General features: G+C 36.9%; 1 protein-coding gene across 2 annotated transcripts in view; it reads left to right on the top strand.

Moving 5' to 3' along the window:
- PKN2 (protein kinase N2) overlaps window positions 1–27,908 on the top strand; it is a 54,205-nt gene that overhangs the window by 15,074 nt on the left and 11,223 nt on the right. For both annotated transcript variants that reach the window (XM_066192519.1, XM_066192520.1), the window contains exons 2-8: window positions 8,724–9,021; window positions 16,869–17,020; window positions 21,441–21,558; window positions 23,110–23,255; window positions 23,349–23,562; window positions 25,566–25,751; window positions 26,041–26,150. In XM_066192519.1, the coding sequence (XP_066048616.1) occupies window positions 8,724–9,021; window positions 16,869–17,020; window positions 21,441–21,558; window positions 23,110–23,255; window positions 23,349–23,562; window positions 25,566–25,751; window positions 26,041–26,150 (1,224 nt within the window). The remainder of the gene's footprint in view (window positions 1–8,723; window positions 9,022–16,868; window positions 17,021–21,440; window positions 21,559–23,109; window positions 23,256–23,348; window positions 23,563–25,565; window positions 25,752–26,040; window positions 26,151–27,908) is intronic.

The following is a 27,908-nucleotide window of genomic DNA, read 5'->3' as shown; positions in this document are numbered from 1 at the left end:
AAGAACAGAGAAGTTCCAGTTGTAATGATTTGTTTCTGTAGCAAGGCATTTTAGCATTCTTCCCTTGCAGTTTAGTTAAAGTGTGTTACACTGAGTTACCAGCACTTAACAGATGTGGCAACAGCTGGTACTGTGATCTGTGGATGAACAGAATGGTCAATCTGTTGCATTACCCAAGATAGATAATAATACCTTTTTACTGGTCAATTCATTTTTATCATAATATGAGAAAAATACCTTGCCACTTGGATTAGACCTGATTGTCATTAAGCATTAATAAATTAGGGTTTGGGTTCCTTGAGGTTTTATTTTTGTATTTCTGCATAGTAATTAAAACTCCTTCACAAGCAGAAATTTACCCACACATGTTTATCTTAAGGTTAACATTACAGCTGTTGAAAATGTATGTTGCAATGGTAACTTCTCTTTAAAGTAAGTATATTTTTGGATGCATGCCCACCAAATTATCACCTTTGTACAGTGTGTGTTGAGTTTGAGGAGGAGTTATCAAAGTCAGAAGACCTGATTGTGTCTCATGTCTGTTGACTTGACCTCTTTACCTCTGAGTATCTCTGCTACCAAATTAACGACCACTTCCTACAGTTTGGATAATGTAGTGGCATTATTTTTTCTAACATCTTGAGCTACATGTATAAAATTACTCTGCTCTGAATGTTAGACAAAAGCAGGTAAATGTTTTCTATGAAAAAAATGCAATAAACTTATTTATATTGGGGTGACATAGAACAAAATTATACTAACTTTCAGTAGCAGCAGAAATTCTTGGTTTTAGGTGTTTGCTTTCACATGCATTTCAACAGATATCTTACTGGTCATGGTGGAAGCAGTATGGGGAAGGGGGAGAGCATTTCTCCCTGGTGGACAGATTAGTTTCTGTATTACTCGTACTTAGAGGCAAATTCGCCACACAACATTTGCATGACTTCACCTTTATCTGAAATAGTTCTGTTTCCTGAGTAACTTATGTTAGAATTCAAGCACTTCAAAGCATTAGAACAACTGTTTGCACCAAACTTGAGCTTAATGTAACTACAGTCAGTCAAGTCAAACTGAGACAAGTCTCGTGATAAGAATTTCTCTCCAACCCCCTTCCTTGTTTCAGTCTCTGGCAGTAATTCAAAATGAGTGTATGAATTTCTGAAAGAAATGGATGTCATGGATACCCCTGTGTAAGGTTTGGCAAGTGTATTAAAGTGCACTGTGTTTCAAAAGCATATGCTGTATATATTCAAGAAATAATTTTAGGCCATTAGGATGAAGTTGTTTATATATTTATATATTTTCAGATGTTCTCCTGAAAAAAACCCAGTAACTCCAATGGATTTTTTACAGTATTTAAAGTAACAAGCGAAAAAACCAAAATTCACAAATTCCTAAATCCCTCACAATATTTTGCTATCAGTTTTAAAATTTAGGGGTTTCTATTTTAAAGAAGCCTCAAACTGTCAAACACACACAAAAATGCTCATTTCTCTGCTGTTTACCAGTCTTCATGTTTTTATGGGATCTCAAATTTTTTTTTTTCATTAAGACATTTCTCAGAACAAGACTAAATTTTTCAGTTCAAATTTAGAAAATGCAAAACAAGTTTATGCGTGAAATTCCTGTGCTGGCAGTAGGAGGTAGGACACAGATACCTGTCTGGTTTTGCTGACCAACCCAGTACAGTAAGTGTACAACTCCACTTCAGGATTTGTGGCTGAGGAACTTTGTCTTGAAATATTTTGTGCTTCTTTGAACTTGCTTCTCTTTCGTTTGTTGAACTGGCACATAATCCACCTGTTTTTCTCATCTTTTAAAGGAGAGAGCATATATTTACCATGTTATTAACATATGCCATGATAATGTTACAGGCAGTAGATATGGAATTACCATTTCAGTGCTTTGATTGCATGCATCTTGGTGAGGCTGTGTTTTAGGGGAATTACTTCAGTCTTCTTGGCACAGTTCTATGATACATCATTATTGGCAATATTTTCAGCATGCACTATGGTATTAACATTTCATAAAATCTTTTTCCCTGTATCTTGAAAGGGATTATTCATATTTTGGCATTTAATAGAGCTTCACCTACCATTTGTTGTCTGCTTGAAACCATGCTATTTACATATAATGCAGTTTTCTGCTGAGTATATTATTCTCATATGTGATGAGAGGCTAAATGAAAACTTATCAAAGTCTCCTAGAGGATGGAGAAGTGGCATTATCATAGGCATAATTTCATATATTGATCTTCTTGGGCACATGTTAATAAAGGTTGTGACAGCAGTCCCTATTCATGGGAACTAGGATTTTGCTATTCTTTTTGCACATCTGAAACTAGAGAAGGGAAGTTTTGTTTCCACTATTGGAAATAGACTCTATTGGAAATTTTTGGCTTGGAGTGGGACCTTTGAGTTACAGATAAAAGTTTGGAAACTGCTGAAGTGTTTGTACGATGCCTGTTGCCAGAATATGTAGTCATGCTTCTTGGGTACTGTAGCCATCTGCTGATATCCCATTTGAGTGCTCATCACTGTGTTGTACCACAGCTTCCATCGGGTTTTTGTGGTCGTGAGAAAGGTCAGTGTGAAGATTCTCTTTCAATGTCATGTTTCTTTGCAAGCCTCACTGCAGGTTCTTCTCCTAGTGTAAAATCACCAGAAGCTGCTACAACAAAAGCAGCTGAAGGCAACATTTCTTAAAATGTTTTCTTCCCCTTCTGTAGGAAAGAAATCTCTCTTATGCCCCTTTCTCTTGTTAGTGTTGGCACAGCACTGCACGGACACAACTTCTAGTTCTGTAAGCAAGTCTTTACTGCAGCTGGAGCACTTTTTGGGGTCCATGCTCTTTGTGTTAGAAAATCTGGCTGAATCAGGGATTTTCAGTGGCTGGAAGCTCGATCGCAGGGACTCCTCAGAGAATTCTATTACCTGTTTGGATGAGGTGTTTTGTCTGAGTCAGGCCACACAGTTTTTCTTACCAGAGCTGTAGGACCAACTGCTGCAGCCCAGCAGCTGTTGTGTGAGTAAAAGCAAACATTCCTCCTGAAGTATTCATCAGGACAACAGCTAAAAGTGGGAGAGTAGCAGAGGTGACCAGCTGATTGAGGACCTCCCTATTTAAGGAACACGTTTTTCCTTTTTTTTTCTTTAAATCTGTTTTATCTCTTACAGATGCAGTTGGGCACTTGCTGTTTGTGCACAGGAATTGAACCCCATTTAATCAGTGTCCTACTTGAATTCATCCATGTATGATGTAGTGGACTATGGCTATTTCTGCCTTAAGCAGCCTCTTGTTACAAAGCAGAAAGCTGTGACTTAGATTAAATTTAAATCCTGATTTGTGACATGTTAGCACAGCAAACTAATGCCAAAATCCATTAAGCCTCCAAGTTTTTTGGGTTTTTTTAATTCTTGACATTGGGTGCGTGCTGAGATCTTGACCACATTCACATTTGCTTCTGAGCAGGAGGAAATAGTCCATGTAGTTCCAGTCATCCAGACAAGTCATTACATCTGATTTTATGAATGACTTCGGGGGGAATTGAAGTTTACAATTGATTAACATTGTTTGTAAAATCAAAGACTACTCTAGTTTTAGGAATTACTGTAGAGAATTTTGGGGACCTTGGCGGGTAGCTCAGAAAAGCAGCTTTTTTTCTACCCCTAAAAATGATTCAGAAGATTGTTATACTAAGATACCTAGCAGTTCCAAATCTATACTTCTAGCTCTTTAAAATTAAATTGCATGTTAATAAACATTTAGTCTTTCTGGGTTATGACAACTTTTTAAATCGTATATAAGATAAAAATCCTATTTTTATATAGCATTTTTCACTATATTTGTCAAACAGCTTTTTATTGTCTCATTGTCTATTGAACTGATTAATAAAATTCAAGAGCATACAAAAAGAAATGCTAATATTTTTAGGAAAAAATGTAAGCAGTTTTACTGTGAGTTTTGATAAGTTCTGGTTTGGGATTTTTTTCTGAAGACAGGTTTAGTGTGTGCTAGTAGCTCATCGATGTGAAATGTAAATGATATTGTGTAGATAATAATGTAAATAATATTGTGTGTGAGCTGTTAAGCATGGTGTAGTTTAAGGCTCCACTTACCTTTCTGTAACAAATTCTAACAGAAATGAGCAATCTAAATTCTTGCTCTAATTGATATTCTCTGTAATGAATATATGTTATAGCACAATGAATTGGTTCTGTGCTCTTAGGAGCAAGTCTTCAGGAGTAACTGATGTCCAGAGTTCTGTCTTCTAAGAGGGGACAGTTTGAGAATCTCATTTAGAATTCAAAGGTTTACACAACATAAGCAGATTCTCTGCTATGTTCAGCTTCATGGTACTCTCTTCAGCAGTGCCATTGCCACTGCCATGCAGTTTATATTTTACTCTTAAATGGGATTTTGGCGGTATATGCAGTATGTCAAAGCACCTGCTTCACCAGTTATTTGGTTCATAATTGATCTGAAGCAAAAGCGCGAGCCCCACATGGTTTTCGTAAACAGTATTACTACTTTCCTTCACCACACCAGCCAGAATAGACTGGATTATTAAAAGACATGCTCATTATTTTCAGCAACTATACTTAAAGGCATTTCCCAGAAGTACAGAAGCTGAAGGCTGGCATGTTGAATTAATCTATGTGAATAGATGGTCTTTGAGCCAGCAATTGAGATGAAGTTGAGTCTGTTGCAATAGGAAGGCTGCATAAAATTGACTCTTTTTTTTTTTTTTTTTTAAGCAGTAGTATCTAATTTGTGGTCCTTGATAGTTAGTTGTGGTAAGCATATCTTCAGTTTCATTGCACACAGATGTTTCAGAAATCTCAGTGGCTCGGAGACATGTATTTTGCCACTGCAAAGAGGTGTGCAGTGCTGCTCTCATGGCTGTCCGCGCCTTGCCCGGCGGGTGGGTGGGTGACGCTGCCCTTTGCTGCTGCTGGGGCCAAGAACCAGGTCCCCAGCAGTTTGCTGTGGCACAAGGGGGAAGCATGCTGTGCTGAGCTGTCCAGTACTGGGACCACCCAGCAAAGATTGGCCCCTCTCTTTTACAACCAGCAGTCAAAACATTAGCAGAATTTTAAAAGAAATTGAGAAACAGTAGCTGGCTGCCCATTCTTTTGCCTTGGCTTGTGAAGCAGTGAGGCCTGTTCTCTGCTTTGCCAGCAGGAGTGGTTTAGTCATTATCTATTATTATTAGTTTCAGAGCTTTTCCACTCTTAAGATATTTTATGTTAAGTGATTTGGAGAGGGAGAATAAAGGGAAGAGTTGTGCAAAATTCATTGATAACTTCTTGGCGTAGAGAATGTGAATGGTTTCTTCTGTCTCTGCATGCTGCCTGCTTGAGCACTGGAAAGGAAAGGACTTAGGCCCTGCCCCTAATTATTGTTTCTTTTTGCACTTAATTTTGAGGTTGAGTAGCCAGAACACCTACAACCTAAAGGATGTGAGGTTCATCCTGGGAGTTTATCCAAATGAGAAAAGGAGGTTTTATTAAATAATATTTAACTCTAAGCAGAGACTTGTAATAGGATGTCATCTAATAAAGCTGGAATATGCTGTATTTTAAGTAACTTCATTTTTAACGTATAGTTTTGAGTTTGGCATTTGGGAGGTACTTTTCTTAAAGAAAAAAATCCTGCCTCATTTTGCTGATTTAACTATTAGACATTTTGTCCTGTCCTGCCATTGTGGACATTATCTTCATCTTAAACTGGAACACTTTTGAGGCTGCTCATCTTTGCAGCACGAGGCTCTGTCTCAAACCTTTGCTTCATCTCAGTAACAAAGTACGTTAGTGCAGGAGCAGAGCAGCTTCACTTGCAGAGCACACTTTTGCTCTGCATTCCCAGTGACCTTCAAGGGTCACTGAGTGCACAGTTGCCTCCTTGGAAGAATTTATTTCACAGTGACCTTTGTGCCAGTTGACACATCTGGATAACTAGGTGAGAGAATACTTCTTGCTCAAAAAGATGATTAACTCTGGATGACAGGAGAGACTGAAGGAGTATCATCTGTGGCTTTTGGGGGGATTTGAAAAAGAATGTTTAAATGCACAGGCAGTGTGACCAGATTCCAGTGTTAGCATCTACGCTATTGAACTCTGCTGTCTCAAAAGCAGGTTGAAGAAGACAACTCTATCCTGAAACCCTTAAATCCAGGGACGGAGGTGCTGCTGAGACTGCTCAGGGTGAGGAGAACTCAACTACTGCAAGTTCAGAAGGCAAATTACCAATGATCATGGAGATTTAATTTCATTGAAGACTTCCTAGGGACTCTGTCTGAAACAAGGGCTCCAAAAACCTTTTTATGGAAGAACATGACATCACTTTAACAGATGGGATATAGGGCTTGTAGAGGGATAAAAACGTCCCCTGTAACAAAATACATTTTTGTTCCATGGATGAACAATTAACTGAAGTCTCTTTGGTAAACCCCAGCGAATAATATTTCTGAATTATTTATATCTTAATTACATTGTTCTGTTTGGGAAGTGGCATACATTCTTGGCATAATTTTAGCAAACTTCAGGTGCTATTACAACATAGAATAAAGGTTTTCTTTTAGGTTTAGGGTGGGGTTTGGTGGTTTTGTTATTTGACTTGGGTTTTTTTGCATTTCTCGTTTGTCTTTTTCCTCTGAACTTTAAAAAGTATAATATCCTTCTTTAAGGAAGCAGGTGATAGATAAGTTTCTAGAAAGCTTGCAAAGCAAGCATGAATAGCTGTGCTGTAAAAATACATGCTTTTTATTCACAAACATTTTTAAAATCTCTTTTTTTAAAGGCTGAGTGGTAGCATACTAATCTTGATGCTCTTTTGACATCCCTAATTTTTATGTGTTAGACAAGCAGTGAAATCAAAGATCTTAATCTGATTTGGATATACTTACTGCTTAAATAGTTTGCCATAAAGTTGTTATATCAATGTATTTTCAGTTTCAGGTTTCTCAAAACTAAACACCCAGCTCCTAGTGGATGGCTTCCTTCATTATGGATATGAACCTTTGTACTAATTCCTCATTGGTATTGATTATTCTATTTATTTTTTTTAATAATTCTGTTGTAGGTGCCTGTATATGGAAACAATGTCATGTATTTCCCAGTAAAGCTATTAATAGCCTCTCTACATATGCATAATTATTTATTTTAATCTGCACTGACAGAAAAGCACTCACAAGTGCACTTAAAATAAATTTGCATGGGTTTTTTCCCCTTTCATTTCTCACTCAGTTTGTAATTTCTAAATTGCTTACTTGTTCTCTTTTTTACTGATAGTCAAATTCTGTGGCAAGATGGCACTTCTGGCTGCTTTGTATATTTAAGAATCTTTGAGTTGTTAACTTTTGGTAGTAAAAGTAGAAGCTGTGGGTAGAAAAATTTTAATGAGAGATTCAGGAAACTTGTGGAATTATAGTTGACTAATAGACTAGTAGATTGGATCTTGCTTGTGGAAGGCAGTATTGCTGGAATATCTGGACGTTCTTCAGTTTATTAGCCTGATGCTGTGCTCCTTGAACTCTCTCCAGAACATTTTCTTCTACTGTTTACTGTGATAATAACTGATTTTAGGACAAAAGATTTCAACATTTTAAATATGCCTTAAAATACCTTTTTATCCAGCCTATTTTTAGAAGTCAAGGCAATTGCATCATAGTGTTTAAGAAAATCTGATGGAATTTTGCTCTTTTGGGTAGTTACGTGCAAATCAGACCAGACATTTATTAAATGAATTCTGAATTAGAATGGGATCAAATTCAAGTTCATGAGAACCCTTCTTTGATCTTCACTCATTTACCCCTAGCTGAAATGCCATGGGTAGGACCTACTGTCTTCTCATTGTCCAGGGTCTGTGCACAAGGCACAGAAGTCTTGTCACATATGTAATTAATTGTATATGAACTTCACTGGTGTAGAATGTGCCCTTTGTGCTCTTACTTCTCAGTGATATGTGGATGTATAGTAGGCACAGTTATGACCCCCTGTGTACTGGGGGTCTGGACACTTAACATCCCCTGCTCCCTTACTACACCAGCTCGTGTTCCATCATTGCAACTTCTTTTTCTTTTTCCATTTCAGCCTAGCTTGCCAGCACAAAAAAGTAGGATTTCGGTTTTTTAATCATTATTATTTTTTAAGTGAAAGACTTTATTTGAAGGACTAAAAAAATAAAAAGACCTGGTAAATCTATTTCCAGTAACAAATCTTGACAGATCTTTATAGACATGCCAGTATTTCTTTAAACAACTGCAAACATCGCTACATTTTTTTTAACAATCTTTAAGAGGAGTCTATTATAAAGAATGAATAAAATTTCATCGTAGATTATAATTATTAGAAGTTAGTCTTCTTTCCTCTGTCCATCTTGTCTATTGAAACACAAATTAAATCTGTAAAATTACAAACATGACTCATTAGCTCTGAGGCATATAACTGCCAGGCAAGCAGCTATGACAAATCCAGAAGTATTTAAATCTCTTGCTGTTAAAAATAGGCCTAGTAAAGATGTCACTAAATTTGAAATAAATCTGTTGTAAAATGTAGCTCCAGTTAACATGTCATATCTTGTGATACTGTTGCTTTTTCGGTCAATGTGAGCACAACCCGAGGTTAGTGAATGGCCTTCTGGAGTTAATGTACAGGGCATGGCAAGTGTGTGTTGTCAGAAACAGTGTTGCCTGGTGATTATATTACTGTTTTTCTTTCTAGGGGGATGCCAAAGGTCTTGTAACCTCCGAGAATGTGAGTACTGGCCAGAAGTTGGACTTCCCAGATACAATGGTACAGCAGAAGCTGGATGAAGTAAAGGACCAAATCAAGCGAGAAATAAGAAAGGAACTTAAAATCAAGGAGGGAGCAGAGAACCTCAGGAAGGTCACAACAGATAAAAAGAACTTGGCATATGTGGACAACATTTTGAAAAAATCAAATAAGAAGTTAGAAGACTTGCATCATAAATTACAGGAGCTAAATGCACACGTTGTAACAGATCTCGAAGATGTTGCAGGTACCATGTGTTGCTGTGAAATCCATTTTTCTTTGTAGCTGAGATAAGCTGTCCCCATTTCACTTGAAACATTTGCTTTGTGAATGAGCAGATCCATAGCTGGTGAGCTTGTTACTTATGTATGTCTCTTCGTTTTGATTCACAAATCAGTATCGAATACCTTTGAGTTTCAAATTCTTTTCTAGGGAACAGTGTATTTTATGGGCTATTAGGTCTTCACTTTCAGTTCTTAGCATACTAAAATATTTTCTCAGTCACTGTAATGTTTCCTAGCAGCTTTTCACTGTGTAAAAGCAAGTTTCATGAACTCTTCCAGTGACTTTCTATGAATTACACTGTAGGCATCAGCACTGATGCACCTTTTTATTCAATACAGGAAAAATTACAATTATACTTAATTTTTTTTGTTGGTTTTTGGTTTTTTAAACTTAAGTCTTAACTTAGAAAATGTTTTTCTGTTGTGCTGTTATCTAACTTATCCAACATTTCTTACAGTGACATTTCTTGTAATTTTTTAAGTCTCCAGCCTTTTCCACAGCAAAGCAATCATTTTAAAGGCAATTTGAAATTACTTGCACAGAATGGTTGTAGTTAATGGTTTTAATTAGTATTTTCTGTGGCATGGCAGTGAGTCAATACTAATTTTGAATGTGTTTTTTAAAAATACCAGGGTTGGTATTTTGAGATGGAATGTTGTAAAAGTAAACAATCCTGTTTCAGCCTTGTGGAATGGCCTGGGAGATGCTGCCAGCTGGGTGATTTCACATTGCACAGACTCTTCTTGGCAAAAAGTTAATAATGTGCACAAGCCATCGAAGATTCGTGTGAAGTGAATGCCAAGCCTAAGGAAGCTTGGGCAGTAGAATAAGAGTCTGCATCATCCTTGTGATGAAAGGTTGGTTGGTTACAGTGAGAACTTAGGAAGTACTGGCAGGTGATGTCGGCAATTCATAGTCTGACCCAGTGACATACTGCAGAGGTGTTGAAATGTCCATGGTGGCCTGTGCACTGTTCTTTTTTGATCTGTGTGAGGATATAAGAGGTGGAGCAGGCGCACAGCTGGAACCAGTGAGGCCAAGTGGTTCCTGCAGCATGAAATGAATACAATAATGTGTGCTTCTAGATAGCCATTGGGCTTTTGGTAGGCATGAGGCATTCTGTTCCATGTCAGCTAAGGTTTATGAAAAGCAGCTTCAGTGTTGACAGGAGTGTGGCTTTTAAAGGAACAGGAAGAGTGGAACAGAAAAAGAGTTGTATACAAACTGTATAGAGACCAAATATTAAAACTCTGTGCAGACATAATTTGCAAAATTCATCTAGCAGTAGAACTTGAAAAGTGGATGAGCACAGAAATGCTCTTGTTGGAATGCTCCCTTCCCAGTGTAGCATTTATAAAAGCCTTATCTTAATGAGTTAATGAGCAATATTGTCATTGTGCATGTCTTAGGAAATGCAGGAAAGATTCAAAGGGTAAAAGATCATGGTTGGTCTTATGTACTTCTACGTGCTTTTGATGCATGCTAAACTTCTTAGGACTATGTTTTTAAATTCCATTCTGTTCTAGGCGTTACTGATAGATAGATTGTACAGTCTTAATCATGGAAATATGCCAGAAAAAACTTGCAAATTCTGTTGATAACTTTATATTCTCCATAAAGTATCACCTCCGGTATTCCCATGCAAGACCCGTTTTAATAGAATATTTTACATAATCTGCTTGAGGAGAAAAAATAAGTAATCTTTAATTCCGTTAATACCTCTTTTTAGATAAAAGATTTGGAAGCACCCACCCTCCAAAGTTGAAATGCTTGAGTTTTTTATAATGTTTGCCTTGTAATTTTGTCTCTTTCCTCATTCATGGTCAGTAGTTCGAGGGGGAGTACTGTCAGCAAATATTGTCTGCCTTGAGACTAATGGCTGTGAGTCATCTTGGTGATATTTTGATTTTTAATACTGAACTCTTGGGCTTGAGTTAAGGTATTGGTGAGCTTGGCCTTTGTAAAAGAAAGTTGGTAATATAAAAGTACTGACATGCCAACTGTGTGTGTGTGTGTGTGGTTATATACACACACACATGCACACGATATTGAGGAAGTACACAGATACATAACCCTAAAGGTCACTGCCATCTGCCGTGAGATACCTCAGTGGACAGGTCACAGATACCGCACTTGGGGAATTCTTGCTTTGGTTGAAATGGACAGTGAATTTAATAACCATTTACTAGTGAATATGGGAGCTCCCCCGAAAAGTGCATTGTTTCCAGAGGTTATCTTCATCCCTTGTTACTGCTTTTCACTTCAGCTTGTGTTTGACCTTCTTCTGGTCACTTAGTAACAAGTTATTTAAAAGAGAAAAGGAAATATATGGGAAATTTTTAGACTGTGCAGATCATGAATGCTGAAAATAGGGTAAAGAGTGTTCAAGAGCTGTGGGAGTCAAGGTCTGTGTTCATTTTGTGTACTTTAATACTTTCCAGTATTAAAGCCCCGTGGTTTTCCCTGTCTAACGGAATACTCTCTGTGGGTTTTTTCAGGTTCTAGGTAGCAAAGTCAGGATTGAGATTCACTGAGCTGATCCCTTTGACTTGTCAGGCCTGAACACTAAAGATTTTTTGACTGTTCTGTCGACTGGTTGAAAGACCATTTTGGTAACTTAGAACAGTCATTTAATCTTCCCTTGTTCCTGTATCTGAAAAGCGGGTGTGAACATAACGTTTGTAAAGTGCTCTCAGTTTAGAGCTGAGAAATGCCACACAGGCTATTGTCACTCTTTCTGTTGCTTATGGTGTCAAGCAGTAATTTCTATTACTTTTTAACAAGCCACTAATTTTTAGTTTAACTGCTTTGTAATCAGCACAGTGTAATCAATACATGTTGAAATCATTAAATGTAATGAATACATGAAAACGTTAAATGTAATGTTAACGAATCTGCTGTAGAAAAAAGTGTTTTAATAACATTCTATTCCAAGCAAGTTTAGATGTTTTTATGGTAGTTTGCCTAGAGCTGTAAGCTCACAATTATTTGAAGAATTGGTACTAAACTTTAACCATAAATTGCAGTTTGTCAAATGCCTTTATTGCAGCATGCGAGGGTAGATTTGACAGTGGAGACAGTGATTCAGGACCTATGTGATTCTTTTAGCATAGCATTGGTGTAGTTTACCTTATAGGGGTTGCTGATGAATCTAAGTTTGATTTAGCAGTGGGACTTTGTACCCAGTCTGCCCTCATGCAGTGTGTTAGTCACACAAGGATGCGGAATTTAAAAATTCGTAGGTCAACACTTGAAAGGGAAGGAGAATCCAGCAACATAAAATGAGTGGGACAAGCCTAGCAACCATTATTGCTGAGAGTCTGAGAGATTTAATGTGTCACATGGGGATGATTGCTTCTGTTTTAGAGATGAAGTAATTTTGTGTCTAGAAAACATACTTCTGCACAGTAGCAGAGATTAAATTTGTTTTGTGTTGGTGTCAAAAGTAGCAGTACAGGTTGTGGTTTCTAGTATGACTCAGGGAGGTGTAAGACTGAAATAGCTTACCTACAGCAATTACCTCTTACTGATTTAATTAGACATATAGCTAATACATAGACAATCTATAAATTGGAAAATTGGTCTGTTTCATAGAGCTGAAATAAAGGGGAATAGAGAGGTGCAATGATAGGAAAACCTTTGAGCTAATTGATAAAACATGGAGAAAATGAACTCAAAGATAAGTTCATGTCTTTCCTTCCATCCTCCTATGTGACATGGAAGCTATCCACTTTATATCAAATTTGGCTGTAGGCATTGCAAAGAAAATAAATTATTTTGTTTAAGAATATGATTAGCTGACTGTTAAGGGGATTTCTTTGTCCTTACAAATGGCTAGGTTAATCTGTTGGACACCAAAGTGTCCACATAAGACCAATTACTGGAAATTGGTAGAGGTAGCAACCAAACTGATAATAGGCAGTGACTTTTTAGACGGCAGACTCACTCCACCCACAAGCTCATATCCATAGGAGTTGCATGGTAACTTTTGGGAACCTCAGTGTAGAGTAATATTATTGATGCAATTTGAAACTATCTCCTATCGCTTTTTTAGTAGTTAAGATTAGCTGTTACCTAATGGAAATTCATTTGAACTTCAGAAGTTTCCAGGAGGTCAGCGCTGAATGTTTTCTGAGTGTAGAATGTCCACTGCTGCCTTGGACCTACTGAAGGCTTAGTTCAAGTGCTGATCCAAGCTTCTGACTCCCTGAGAAAAGCCTGATAATGCATCTTTCTTCCTCCCTTCAGCAATGCCTAAATGCATTGCAGGTATTTCAGGTATTTAGATGAGGATAACTGCAATTAAATATCCTCAAATAAGATTAAAATTAACTATTTACCAAAGGGTACTTGCTGCTAATTGAGTACTTAAGCAGCATGCTACAGTACCATCTGGGAACCCAAATTCAGAAAGTTATGTGGAATCCTGGATTTCACACTGAGCTTACTGAAGAAATAGCATATGTAGCATCTGGGGAGGAGATCCCAAAGGAATGAGCAACACTCTCAGAAGAGTAGAGTTACGTAACTACTCTTCATAAATATAATTTAGATGGTAGTGATGGTAAAAGGCAATTTAGAAGCAAGAAGTTTTTGCTGTGAGCACTGTACTTTACTCAAACTGAAAAGGTTTGCAGAAGAGCAAAGATCACAGTTCAGATAAGCATTTAAGACTGAAAACTGCCATTGTCCTTACATAATCCAAATATTTTTAAAAAATCATCCCTATTAACTTATTTTAAGTCCAGTGAGTATATTTTTTTATGAAAATAGGGTATTTCGGGTGCTGGGGAAGCAGCACCAGCAGCCTGGATGTGTGCTAACATGAGCTGCACAAAACTCACTATTGTTAAGCAACAACATCCATAGTTGTTCAGCATAATAACGTGTCCATTTGCTTGAGGTCAAGTTCCCTTGAAATGCATCTGTTACTTCACTTGATACTCACTGTCAAGAAGAATATTTGGGCTTAGGAGCCCAAACCTGTACCCCAGCAAAGCCCTTGCTGTCCAATGCAAAGCTGTACTTGAATGTATCCAAAATGGCAAGTCTTGTACTGCCCTTATTAACAAAAAAAAAAAAAAAAAAAAAATGGAGCAAACTGGAGAATCTCTTCTGTTCTACTTTGAGTGAAGTATCAATTTGGTATTAGTACTTAACTCTTGTATAACTTTAGGCATATACATACACCCCATTGATTGAAATTACCTGGATGAATTTATTACTTATTTGTACTATAAAGATAACCAAATGCCTTCCGAGGAGATATGACCCCCTCTGTAAAGTGTTTTACACAAATAAATCTGAGATAGCTAGTTATGCAAAGTCATTACAACCTTCCAGAGCAAAGAGAAAAGGAAACAGCTGATAGAAATGTCGCTTGTAGTGTTGCTGCTAAGACTGTCAATGCTTTCTGTAATAGAACCGGTTTGTCTGGCTGATTTAAAAATTAATCTGAATTCTATAAGAAGCTGCCTCGAGCTGCTTACTGAGTAGTAAGGGAGATTGGTTGGGGGGATGGTAGAAGGAGTCTCTTGGAAAGCATCTCTGAAAAGCTATTGGCAATTTTTTTTTTTTTTCTTAAAAACATAATATGTTAAGAAACATATTGTTCCGTATGTGGGAGTTTAGTGAGCAGCTGTTATGCCTGAAGGCAAAAAAATTACTCCTTCCTAGCAATTAGTACCTATTGCAGAAAAGTTTCCTTTGCTATTAGTTACTAACAAAGCATATAGTACAACCATTTTAACTAAGTAGTAAAGGGTAGGAAACACCCACAAGTACAGACCAACTCTTGAGATGACCCAGGTAAGTGGTGTGGTTACACCTTCACAGCAGAGACATGCAAAGGCAGATAATAACAGCTGCCTGGGCAGCCTGAAACATGGTATCTCTAATTAGTCCTTAATTTACAACTTGAGTGTTGTTTTAATGCAAAGAAAGGCTGCTTGTGTACATCTTTAAAAGCTGTGAAAACAGACTTCAGGAGCCCCACAGCCTTCACAGAGATCATCAGAGGGCTGGGATCTTTAAGTGGTAGAGGCTTGCATCATATATCTAAAGTTGGTAAATATTAATTTATATGAGGAATCTACTTCACAAGGAGACTTGACACTGTGACTTTCAAGTTCATGTTTGTTCTCATTTTGAATAGATTATTAGATGAGGATTAGTTGAAAGTAAAGACCTAAGTGATAGGAAAGCATTTTGTTAATCTTTGTTTTACTAATAACAGATTTAAGGTAAAGCTGTTCAAGTGCAGTTCCACAGAGGAACCAAGCCAAAACATTGAGGAGAGGATCAACGACAAGACAGCTGAGGAGTAATGCAGACTTTTTTTTTTTTTTTTTTTTTTTTGTAAGCATCTGGTATTTTCTGTCTTACCTTTAAGTAATGAGGATGCAGTAAGAGACTTGAAGTGGCTTGAAGAGAAGAGTGAATTAGCAGCAGAGGAAATTAAAACTCCTTACATGAAATCTGTATGTAGCCTTGGCAAAGGTTGCAATTTAGGAGGAAATTACCCAGCAAACTTGGAAGCAAAATATATTAAATCTCCAAAAGTAGTTATCAGAAGCTTTTACAGAAGAAATATGAAATGGCAGATAAGACATCTATCTCCCCATGACACCTCAAAGTTAAAATTCCTAAGTTACTAGTGCACTGCCTGTGTTTTCTGGTAATTGAGGATTTCAGGAACTTAATTCCTCATCCTAGTTTTAATACAAGGAAGATTATTACAATTGGAAAAAAGATTGTACTGTTAGTATTCAGTAAGTACTGTCTTCCAGGAGACCAGTGCCATTTGTCCATAGAGAAGGTATTCTCAGTTGTTGGAGTAGAAGAAATAAAAATTACTACGGTGGAAATAATTTCTCCTCTCTTACCAAAAGACTGGAAGAGAAGTCACTGGGACTGTTAGGGACAATGGTTAGCTCTAAGGACAGATGTGTTGGAAATAGTCCAGTGGCCACTTATTTTTAGTTTACTAACAGTTTGTGTTGCAGAAGCTGAAATATGAAGTTATATAATAGACTGCTTAGGAAAAGTTAAGGAGTTTGACTTTATAATTTAATTGATAAAACTAACGTGCGTTCCATGAAATTAATCCAACAAGAGGGAGACCCAAACACAGTAATATTGACCAATAAAAAGCTTTCTCCTTCCTATAGATCAATTGACATGTTGTTCAGTAACCTGTCTGCCTATAGATTAAGTTATCACAGATTTCTGTTATGACTGCAGAGCCGAACATTCAGCTTTACAATACGAAAAAGGCTTATTTTATCTGTTCTTAATTTTGACAAAAACAGTGTCTGCAATATTCACACCTAAATAGATGAGGATCTACTTAAGAGCTGTATTCAGACAGTGCTCATTAATACCTGATACTGTTATCCAAGTTTGTTGTTAAAACACTTTAATTTAAAATCAGGAGTGTAAGAAGGCTTAATGGAAAACTGCATTTTTAATTGACATTCTAGAAAAATTAGATCTCCTTTGAAATAAAAATAGGCTTAGCTGCAAACCTGCCTGTTTGCCCACTCCCGGAAGTGATTCATGTGAATTAGGACGTGTGTAGGAGTCACAGGGCTTTCGGGAGGCTTTTCATGTTAAGGCGCATTTGCAGTGCTGTTGCAAAGTAGCTCTGGACAGGAGGGTCACTATTGATTCTCAAGTATGATGTTCCAGTTCTGTTAGATCTGTAACTTCATAGGGTAGAGTGTAAGGTGGGTTTTGGGGGAGTGGTTTGGGTGCTTTCTTCCTGTTTTTTTTTCTGCATGCTTATATCTTCTCACCTTTAATTCACAGACTGTCCTAGCACTCCTGATACTCCAAATAGTGATCCTCGGTTTTCTACAAACAACAGATTGATGGCCTTAAAGAAGCAGTTGGATATAGAACTGAAGGTAAAACAGGGAGCAGAAAATATGATTCAGATGTACTCAAATGGCTCTTCAAAGGTAAGGCTTTGGAATACTTAAAGATCATGAAATGAATGTGGGTTTTCACAATGCTGTAATGTGACTGTACAATGTATAAACAGTATGCAACTTCAGTATTTTTAGTTTGGGCTATATTTTTGTTAAACAGTTATATCAGATCTGCTACAAGTTACTATACCATTGTTTGTTGTGGTTTGATACCCGCTGAAGTGATTGTTTTATCAGTTTGTGCAGATGCAGTTCAACCTAAATAATAAATCCGGCTTACTAAATTTAGTACATCTAGTAATCTTCGACCATGTGGGATTCACTTAGCATCAAAGCTTGGTCAGACTGACTGGTGTCTGGTGTTTTTCCTAGCTTCACTCAAAAAAAAGAAGATTCTTTAGTTTAACATTGTAATGTGCGTGATAATTACAACAAAGGCAGTATTGTCAGGTATATTCTGAACTCGTCATCTAGTTGTAGTTCGCAGTAAAAGGATCTCTGCAAATGCTTCAATGGGATGAGTGTAGTGTTCTGATAGAGGTGTCATAACCTGCAGTGATACACATGTACATAAAAAACACATTGAAATAATTTCTTTTTATGGAAGTCTGGTAATCTAGAGGTAGCAGCTAATAGAATAAAGTGAAATTAGAAATAAAGCCACACTTAATATTATATCTGAATTTTAAGTTCTTGCATTCACTCTCTCTAGATAACACTGGAATTTTTCCAAGGAGGTAGAGGCAAAGTGTTTGCTAACTTCTAAATGGGTTCGACTTACTACGTATTCTTTGCTATGTAATAAAATTCATCATACCCTTAATGATCCCTTAACTCAAGTGAAAGACAATCCAAACCTTTGAAATTAAAGAAAATAAAACAAAATCAAAAAAGTCAATAAAACCAAATCCAGAAACAAACTAACAAAAAAAAAAAAAGAAAAAACCTCAACAACACATTTTGTTGAGTATAAGGCAGTCACAGTTCTCAAATGAGAAAAAAGGGAGGGAAAGATCTTCTACTTACCTGCCCCTTCACCTTTCATTCATTACTCATGAGCTGTTCTTTTCAATTACTTTTACTAAATCATTAGGGAGATTAATTTCCAGACTAAGAGGAAACACAAGAGTAGATCTAACAAATAGTGTGTAGTATCTTGGTTAGATGTTTTTGTGTCCTGACAGTAGTAAGTAAAATCAAAATGTTTTAAGATCTTAGCTGAGCCAACACCTGTCTGGGTCAGTGAACTTACTAAAAGGAAGTGTTTGGCTAGAAGAGTAGGAATCTGAGAATTACGTTGCTACCCATTATAACTGATTTTAACCAGAAAGTGTTGGAAAGGAACTTCATGTTTTTGACTGAATTTGGGCTAGGTGTTGGTGGAGCGGCAGATCACTTTGTGTCTGCCTACTGCATGACTTCCTTATACCTTGAAAAAATAGCAGGGAGCATTGCTTTCTGCCAGAAAATGAGTTTAGACTCAATGGACCAGAGGTGCCATCAAGTTCCTTCTGTCCCAGGTAGCCTTATCTGAAAGTGACCTGTAACGTACTAGCTGGGGGCAAATAGAAGAAATATCTGGAGTGCACATTATGACTAAGGTCCTGGGAATGCTGTCCATCCACCACAGGCCCTCAGCTCCTGGATACCCTTGGAGTCTACATCCTCTGGGGCCATGTACTTAGCATCAGGTACACTTAAAACTAATAATTAGCTGACCCAAATGGATCAAAAGACGTACATGAATTAGGTTTCTAATAAACCCTTGGTAAGTAACCTTATAACAGGCTGAAAAACTTAACTAAACACTCATGCTGTAATATTAGACATGGTTAGCAGGCTTTGATCAGACTAGGTAGAGAAGATAAATTCTGGTTTGCTTTAGATTGAGGCATGTGATTAAAATCTATGATTGAATCTTGTATTTGCCATTGGTAAATGCTTAAATGAGCCTACTAGATTGGGACTATATAGTAACTGGGCTGGAGAGAGCAAGCTGGAAAGCACAAAAGCATTGCCAGCCACTTCAGCAAACAGGATGGAAATGGTGGGTATTCATTCTCTCTCTTTTTTTTTTTTTTCTGCTCAGTAGTGAGTTAGTTTGGCAAGTTTGAACTGTAGGCTTGAGCATGCTGATTATGTTTTAAAAAGCAGAGCTTACGAGAATCCAAGCATCTGGATGGGGTGGGCAAAAGGGGCAGAAAATCTCCAGTTTGAAACCAGTCGCAGTAATCCAGTAGTTCTTTAAAAAGTAGTCACAGTACCATCTTTAAACATATCAAACTGATTTGTGACCTTTCTTCAAGTATACTATATGATCTAATTTCAAATCTGTTGTATTATTTTGAGTCCTAAATTTAATGGAAGGAGGTTATAATCTGTTTTCTAAAAATGAAAAAGCAGTCTGTTAATAAACCCATCATCTCATGGGGAGCTTTTCCCTTTGTACTTTACTTGCTTCAATAACATTCAGCTCATCCTATTTGGACTTAGGCATTTCAGAGATAACGATCATCTTTCCTTGGATGTGTGGGTTCTCTGAGATCCTATGACAGCTTTACAGATCAGTTTTACAGGCACTGTCAGTTCTTCTGTACTCAGAAGATGCATTGAAATACTTTGTATTCAGCCTCCAACACTAAGTGAGCTGCTGAGCATTACACATACATTTTGATTCTGAAGATGTGATCTTCTGTCTCTTTAAAATGTAAGGATATCTCTGTAATGCTGGATTGCCTCCTCTCTACACACTGAAGGGCTAATGTTACTCCTGAGCAAGCAAATCCATTCCAGTAAGAGACTATGAGTGATAATCAAGAGCAGCAAGATCAAAAATAAGATAGAAGTGAAGATACAGACAAAGAAACACTTCCAGCATATTTATACATCAGAATGACGCATGGATAAGGTTTAATATAGGATTTTAGAGTGACTTGTAATCTGTTACTTAAATCCTATACTCTGCTAAAGTCAGTGATTATTCCAAAATTCTACAGCTGTATTTGAGAAAGTGTTGATTTAGGAAAGTCAGTGTGATCATTAATTGGAGAGGTAAAATATGGAAACTATGCTATCTCCCTGAAACGTTGATTAATACAAATACTTAAAATCAAGTGTTGTGAAACTACGGTATGCAGAGGGGGCAGTTTCCTGCCACAAAACCAAAGTCTTTCTACGTGTAGATCTTGGTGTATCTGCCCTGCAGAACATAGGACAGCATTAAAATATCTGAGTGAGGAATACGTTAAGGTGCAAGGTCATAGAGGAGCTCTGTGAAGATAAATTTCTCAGCATACAGATTTTTCTTACAGTATGCTTCATGGTGCAGGTATTTCCAGCTCTGAAATACGAACTTCACTGCAGTTCCTTCCCTTGGTTATGGCAAGGGAAGAATTTAATTTCTTTAACTTGTTAAATAGTTGATAACTTCATTATAAAATTAAAAATATAAATTTAAACCACTTCCATGGGAAAGTAACTTATTAATGAGGTCATAGAGTGGCTACCAAATGAGTTAACCTCAGCCTTTGGGCTATAACAAGGGTGGTACACATCTGTTCTTGTAATTACCGTGATTGATTGGTACTGCATGGACAGGACAAACACACTGCCTTCAATTTTCTTATACCTTGTTTTTGTTGTTCTCACTGCAAGTCAGATCACCCTTAAGCTGTCTGGTAATTTCCAGAACATAGAGGGAGGGCCACATGGCCACCAAAGAAGTTTATGAAAGTTCATCTTTAGGAATGTTCTTTTCTAAACAGCTTCTTGTGATACTGCTTTTGAAAATGAAACTTGATTATCTTAGTTTATTTAGATTAAAAAGTACTGTACTGTACTTAGGTTGCTGATGAAATAGCTAATGAAGTAGCCCTTGTTTGTTACATATTTATTAATGCAAAAAATCTTCAGCTTTCATTTGTTCAGGAAAATGTACTGCAGACTTAATATGCTGTGTAAGCAACATCATATTTCTAATTTCAATATTGAAAACCAGCTCAGGTTAAATAATACAATTACTTTAATGTGGGCTTAGTCTAGCAAATGATATATTTGCTTTTACAAGAGTTTTTGATATCTTTTACAAGAGTTTTTACCATACTCTAAGTAAATTGGAGATATTCTACATAGTTTATCTTCTCCTTTCTTTGGTATCAGATTACAAAATATTAATCTACACATGTACTGTTTCTAGAAAATGCCTCCTTTACTCATCTTGAAACACATACAGCTTCCCTGGGAGTGGCTTACAGTCTTTAATCAACCACTGCCTCTGTCCTAACTTAATTTCCACTAATACCCTAATGTGGTTAGTTTGCCTAATGCTATACTAAATGAAATGCATAGATTTAGTTCTCGTTTCTCAGTATGTGTGTTTTGAAACTTTCAGTCTGTTTTGTTCCATGAAGAAGTTTATGATTTCAACTTGTCTGTTTGTTTGTTTTAATAGGATCGAAAACTTCTTGCCACAGCTCAGCAGATGCTTCAGGACAGCAAGACAAAAATAGAAGTTATAAGGATGCAGATTCTTCAGGCAGTCCAGACCAATGAATTGGCTTTTGATAATGGTGATGGTGTAGAAAGAAAATATGAACCATTAATGTCAGAATGCCTTATAGAGATATACCCATATGCATGCAGACTTGCCATAAATTTCTAGTAGGAACGGTTGATAGAGCTTGAATGAACCAAAAATAATGAGAGGCTAGGCAAAACTCTGTGTCTTGGGGTACCAAAAACATCTGACATGAAGGAAAATACCTTCATCATAATGAAGAGAAATACAGTCTCTCTTTATCATCCTTTTTATACCTTATGCCATCCATCCTTTCATGCATGCTTTCTTTTGTCTGAATAATTCGTGATTTTTTAAGCATATAATCTTTGTATTATGATGCTAAAAAAAATATGATGCCAGTGCAAAGCCTGCTTGTCATACTTAAATAGACTGACCTTATTATTTCTAGTGGTAGGACAGATGGAGGAGAATTTTTTCCTGGTTTTATAGGTATTTAGGCTAGATTGACTACTAAACAACTACATTTAAAGCAGCAAGAAAGGTGTTATTAAAATGACCTGGTTTGAAATACTCATGCTTCATTTCAGAAGTATTTTTAAACTTGCATTTCGTTGAAAATCTTCAAATAATAAAAGAACTACTCCTGAGCTCTAATAGCATGAGTGTACTAGAAACTTATGGGCATATGAGTATATCTCTAAGTCTTGAGCTTTATTTGTGTGCATTTCTGAATATTGACATTGTATGACAATGCTTTTAGTCAGGGCCTGGATATATCCTAGAGTATGAAAAGTATGTGTGTATGTTTTGTTTTGTGGTGTGTGAGGTGTTTGGTTTCTGTGTTTGTTTTTCCACACCACTTTTTAACACCCCATTTTAGCACATGGATTATGTATATCATTTGTTTAAAAGAAAAGGAAATTCAAGCTAGAAAGGGCTTTCAAATGCCTTTTTATGTTCCTACTACTCTTAGTGCTTTAAACAGAAAGGAGTATATTCAGGAAATGTTCTGTTTAGGATATCTAAGCACTGTAAGATGTGGACATAGGAATGGTTAACCCAGACCATTTGGCAAAGGCACTGTAGGGGATCTCTCACATTTATTTCTCTGTTCTGGCAGAAGCCAGATTCCATGAGATTTCAAGTGAAGCAGGGGGATTAGCAGAAACTCATCAGGGATCTACTTGGCTACAGAGCAGTTTAAAAGATAAATGCTCATGGTGTAGTTCACAAGTGTTGAAGTCCCAAAACTTCCTTGCCAGCTGAATATTTGGGGTATTTCAGTTTTGTCCCTTAACTCCCCTGAAGATACATTCTTTTTCTCACATCTTCTAGCAATTATAGCTCTTGAAGAAGTAGGAGCTGTTTATTGAATTGAAGCCCTGATCAGTTATTTTTTCATTCAAATGCAGGTGCTTAAAATACCACTTTTTGTTTTTATGACATACTTCAAGCTTCTCTTTGGACTACCAAATGTGCAACTCTCCTGCTTTTTTTCCCTTTTCTCTTCCCTCTGTTTTTACAGAGCGGGGTTGATATTAAAGTAATTAAACCTGGTTGTTGTCTTCAATGAAGGTTGTTTGTTTATATCTCTTTGCAGCAAAACCTGTGATAAGCCCACTTGAACTCCGAATGGAAGAATTACGGCATCATTTTAGGATAGAGTATGCTGTAGCAGAAGGTGCAAAAAATGTGATGAAATTACTTGGATCTGGGAAAGTTACCGACAGAAAGGCACTTTCAGAAGTAATTTGTCATTACAATTTCTGATACTTTGGTTTAAAGGTTCTTTAAGGAAAAAAATTGAACTATTTCAAATTCATTTTTTATTTTTAAAAGGCGCAAGCAAGATTTAATGAATCGAGCCAGAAGCTGGACCTCTTGAAGTATTCACTGGAACAGAGATTGAACGAACTTCCTAAAAACCATCCCAAAAGCAGTATTATTATAGAAGAACTTTCATTAGTCTCTTCACCCACATTAAGTCCTCGTCAGAGTGTAATATCTACTCAAAACCAGTATAGTACACTGTCCAAACCAGCAGCTTTAACAGGTATGATTTAAAGAGCTTTTTTGGTTTTCCTTTTTTTAGTTAATGGTTTAAAACAAGTCTTTAATGCCAATTGTATTTCTTACTGGACACATTTAATTGTTGTTCTTTTCCTAGACAAAGGCATTTAGAGTTTCCAAGTGTCTTTGCAGATAAGTTTCTTTGGTTTGATTGTTGACCTTTTTATAATGTCATTGAAAATGTGACGCTCTGGCCTTAAATAGCTCCCTGTGGAATAATATTGCTAGCATTTACCAAATGCCTTTCATCTTGAGATTATCAAGTACTTATCATCCAGGTGGATAAGTATCATTATCCCCATTTTACAGATAGGGAAACTAAGTTGCAGAAGGGTTCAGTGAGTTGCCCTGGTCATACAAGAAGTAGGTGAAAGAGCTGGGCATAGGCGCCCATCTTTTCTCCCAGTTCCTATTTTACCCACTGGACCTCACTGGATTTCTGGAAGGTGAGATTTATACTACCAAATCATGCATTATATTTGTAATCAAAAAAAAAAAAAAAAAACGAACCAACTTGCTTTTTTTTCTGCTTCCTGTAACACGTAATTAAGGGTCAGATACCTTATAGTGACAATTTCTTTTTAAATGTGATTTACTGATACATCTGAAAAATTTTTAATAGAAATTGACAAAGCTACATGCTTGTGAAGTTCTTAATAGTTTCACTTTCATATTGCCTACACAAAGAGCTTTTGTATTGAGCTGGATTTAAAACAGTGTCTCTGTGTTTTGCCTCTAATGCTTTGTGAGAAATAGAGCAGTGCTACTGTCATACATCTTAAAGTGCATCAGCATAACTTTCTGATTTGCATACATTCCTTATACAAGGCTGTAGCTCTTCTGCTTATTAATATCTTTTTTTTTTCTAAACAGAGTTTGGGAATGAAGTATTCTTTTACCTTTTAACCTGTTTCAGAAGCCAATAGCATCTCTTTGTCTTCATAGCCTAATGCTTAGCTGTCACTTACGGCTGTTAGCTTCCTACAGGTTGGGATTTCTTCTTAGACTGGTTTCTTGCTGTCTGTTCTGTGGGGATGATGTTGCCAGATCATTTTTAGGTTAAGTCTGACTTGAGTTTCTGTTACAAAAGAGTACTTTTAAGTTTCCTGGTTAAATACATTTGCTCTCAAAAGAAGACTGCATTTCTAGTTGACACTGATTATGAACCGGCTAATTTTACCACTTCTTGTAGTAGATTTTGTCAGTCGGTGGTGTCACAGTTTTATAGATGTTATCTTGTACAGGATGTAGCCAGCCTACCATTCTTGTAACATCTGTGGTGTTCAGATGTTTTTGTGCTGCTGGAAGAAACTCTTCAATTTGAGCAGCAGCCACTATACCTCATTTGGTTTAAGATGTAGAAGATTTTAAAGAATAGCTTGTTGAAGAGTAGCTTCTTGTCTCAGCTTTAATAAATCCAAATTCAGTCAGGTTGGAATAATTGAATGATTTTAAACTACATACTAACAAAACTTTAACATGCAGCAGGCAAATGTGATTTCTAGTGTGTGATTCCTTACGCAAATCTGTAGTCTCAATAGTTAGTTAATTTTATCCAGTATTAACTAGTTATATAAAACTCATTAAAAATTGTTATTGCTCCATCTGCAAGATTCATTGTTTTAATAAGAAACATGAAATTTGTGAGTCTTAAAAAATGACACTGTTTACAACTCAAACCCAAGTCAGTTAGGTTCCCAAGTGAAGAAAACAGAGACTTCTGAAACACAGAAAAAAACTTACTTTGTATTATCTCGGTGAACTGTTGCTCTTTCTGGAAGGTTGAGTCCCACATAGTTGACTTTTAGTACTTTTATTTTCAATATATATGTGTGTCCTGGATTTGTCTTTTGATTTCATCTGATCTTTCTGTTATACCCTGTGGGAGTCAGAATGTGAGCTAGTGCCATCAATCAGTCATTAGTCATTCACTTGGTTTACTTAAGAGCAGAAATCTCTCATAAATCATTGTCCATCGTCTTCTAGGTACCCTGGAAGTGAGGCTCATGGGCTGCCAAGATATTTTGGAAAATGTCCCTGGTCGATCAAAAGCCACATCGATTACATTACCTGGCTGGAGTCCAAATGAAGCTAGATCATCTTTCATAAGCAGACCCAGTAAAAGTAAAAGTGGGAGTGGTAGAAACCTTCTGAAAACTGATGACTTGTCCAGTTCAGTATACCCTTCCTTCTCTTATTTTTATGCATTATCTTTTATTTAAATTTTCATGGGGATGATGTGTTCTGTAATTTAAAATATTAAATTGATTCAAAGCTTTAAACTTAAATGTTTCTTTACCTGTTAAGCTGTTAACAGAGGCAAAAGCACAACCACACTATTATGCCCATAAGAACCAATTAAATATGAGATTACATTTCTAAGGGAAACTTACTGGAGATGTTTTTGTTTGTGGAAAATCCTCTTAAAGATTTAAGCTGAGTTTGTGTACTTTACTTACAGATGAAGTCTGTGCTGTACTGAAGCTGGATAACACTGTGGTTGGTCAAACTAGCTGGAAACCGATTTCCAATCAGTCATGGGATCAGAAATTTACACTGGAACTAGACAGGGTAAAAATGTGGCCTGATTTCATTGACAGCTGTAGTTGATTCTTGTATTAATTTCATGTTGCTTTTTTGTTTCCCCTGTTGCTGTCATTTTGTTCAAATTCCCTAAGTTCAGTATTCCCATCTTTACTAGAATGAGCTCCCTGGGCTTAGGCTGTAGCGCTGGGCCAGCATTGTATAAATCTTACCTTTTGTGACTTACAAACTGATGTAGTATTTTGCCAAGATCTAACCCTTAGTGGGTTTTCAGAGATGGCAGATGGGAGAGATGGTGCTTACCTTTGTATTGAGATCATCAGCTTTTAATTATTTATCAGTTTGGATGTTTTAGTAAAACCATGTCATAGAATTTTTACAGAGTTTTTATAGAAGTGTTCTCTTGTAAAGCTGGTCAGTTCTTCAGGAATAATAAATTCATTAATAGTTCTTCCTTATAACTTTAAATGTTACTTGGAGGGCATAAGTATTTCATTGATACTTTTGAAGTAGAATTTGTTACATAGATTCAATTATTTTTTTAGATACCTGATAGTCCTAGTATTTTAAGGTACAAGGTTTATTCTTTTTCTTTCAGTGTTAAATATAGGCTGAAAATTAAACTATATTTTAGGAGCTTAAATGTTAACTCCAGTACATGCTTACTCCAGTACATGCTTCTAGCATGAGAAAAAATAATAGCCACTTTCCTGGTTTTGCTTTTTCCCCATCGAGCCCCAACCCAGGTTCCCTCCATCTTGGAAGGAGGCAATTTTAGACTTGCAGGTAGAGAAATTCAGGTTACAATTGGGAGTAGTGCAGAAAAAAAAACCTAAGCAGCAGTGGAGCCCTGAAGTCTCATTCTCAGATTAAGACTAGAACTACTCGCTGTAGTAGCTGCTCCTGGCAACGTCATATGTGTTGTGGGCTCTATTTAAGAACTCAGGTTTTGGTGCCAGAAAAGGACTTTGCTTCTGCCGTTCCTGGCCACATACCCTGAGACTGGCTCAGCAGGCCAGAGCATGGTGCCATGACACCAAGGTGTGGGTTCAGTCCCCATATGGGCATTCACTTCAGAGTTGGACTCGATGATCCATGCGGGTCCCTTCCAACTCTGAATATTCTGTGAATCTTAAGTGCTTGAAATGCACAATCCAGGCCCTGTTATTTTTTAATCTGGTCCTTCTTGACTTCTACTTCTTTTAAAACCTGTCATAGCTATGGTAGACAGTAAATTGATGTGTCATGATGGAATTCAAGTAGTAACATATGATGGTGCTGTTACATTGCAGGATTCACATGTATTGCAGGATTCTTCATTTCTGGGAGAGGTTTTTGTAACACATGTAAGACACTCTAAGAGTACATAAATCACATCAGCAAGATACAGCAGTAGTTCCTGGTACTGGTTTTTTGGCCCCTCTTTACAGCCATGTTACAGAAGGTGTATGCATTTCTGGAGACACTCTATAAGGTTTTGCATCATCATGTGGATGTATACAGGTATTAAAATGTCTGCAGGCGTGAAACGAAGTTGATGCTTGTAAAAAATATGGAAACTGCCGAAACTGAGGTTTCTAAGCACAAATTAAACTTTGTTGTCAGAGCTTGATCTAAAACATCTCGAACAAGCAGTGTTGTTAGAGTGACCCAAAAAGTCTAGTGACTCTGTCTCTCTGCCTCTACTCTTAAGGGAAATTTTACACCTGTGCTTTTATTTGTACACTGGAGATCTCACATGAACTGAAGTGAAATGCTGTGATCATCTTAATGGGAGCCTCAGTC

This window comes from Chamaea fasciata, unplaced genomic scaffold (assembly GCF_029207755.1).
Source record: "Chamaea fasciata isolate MVZ Bird 193981 ecotype frontalis unplaced genomic scaffold, bChaFas1.0.hap1 SCAF_10, whole genome shotgun sequence".
NCBI lineage: Eukaryota > Metazoa > Chordata > Aves > Passeriformes > Sylviidae > Chamaea > Chamaea fasciata.
This window is presented reverse-complemented; position numbering and strand designations above follow the sequence as displayed.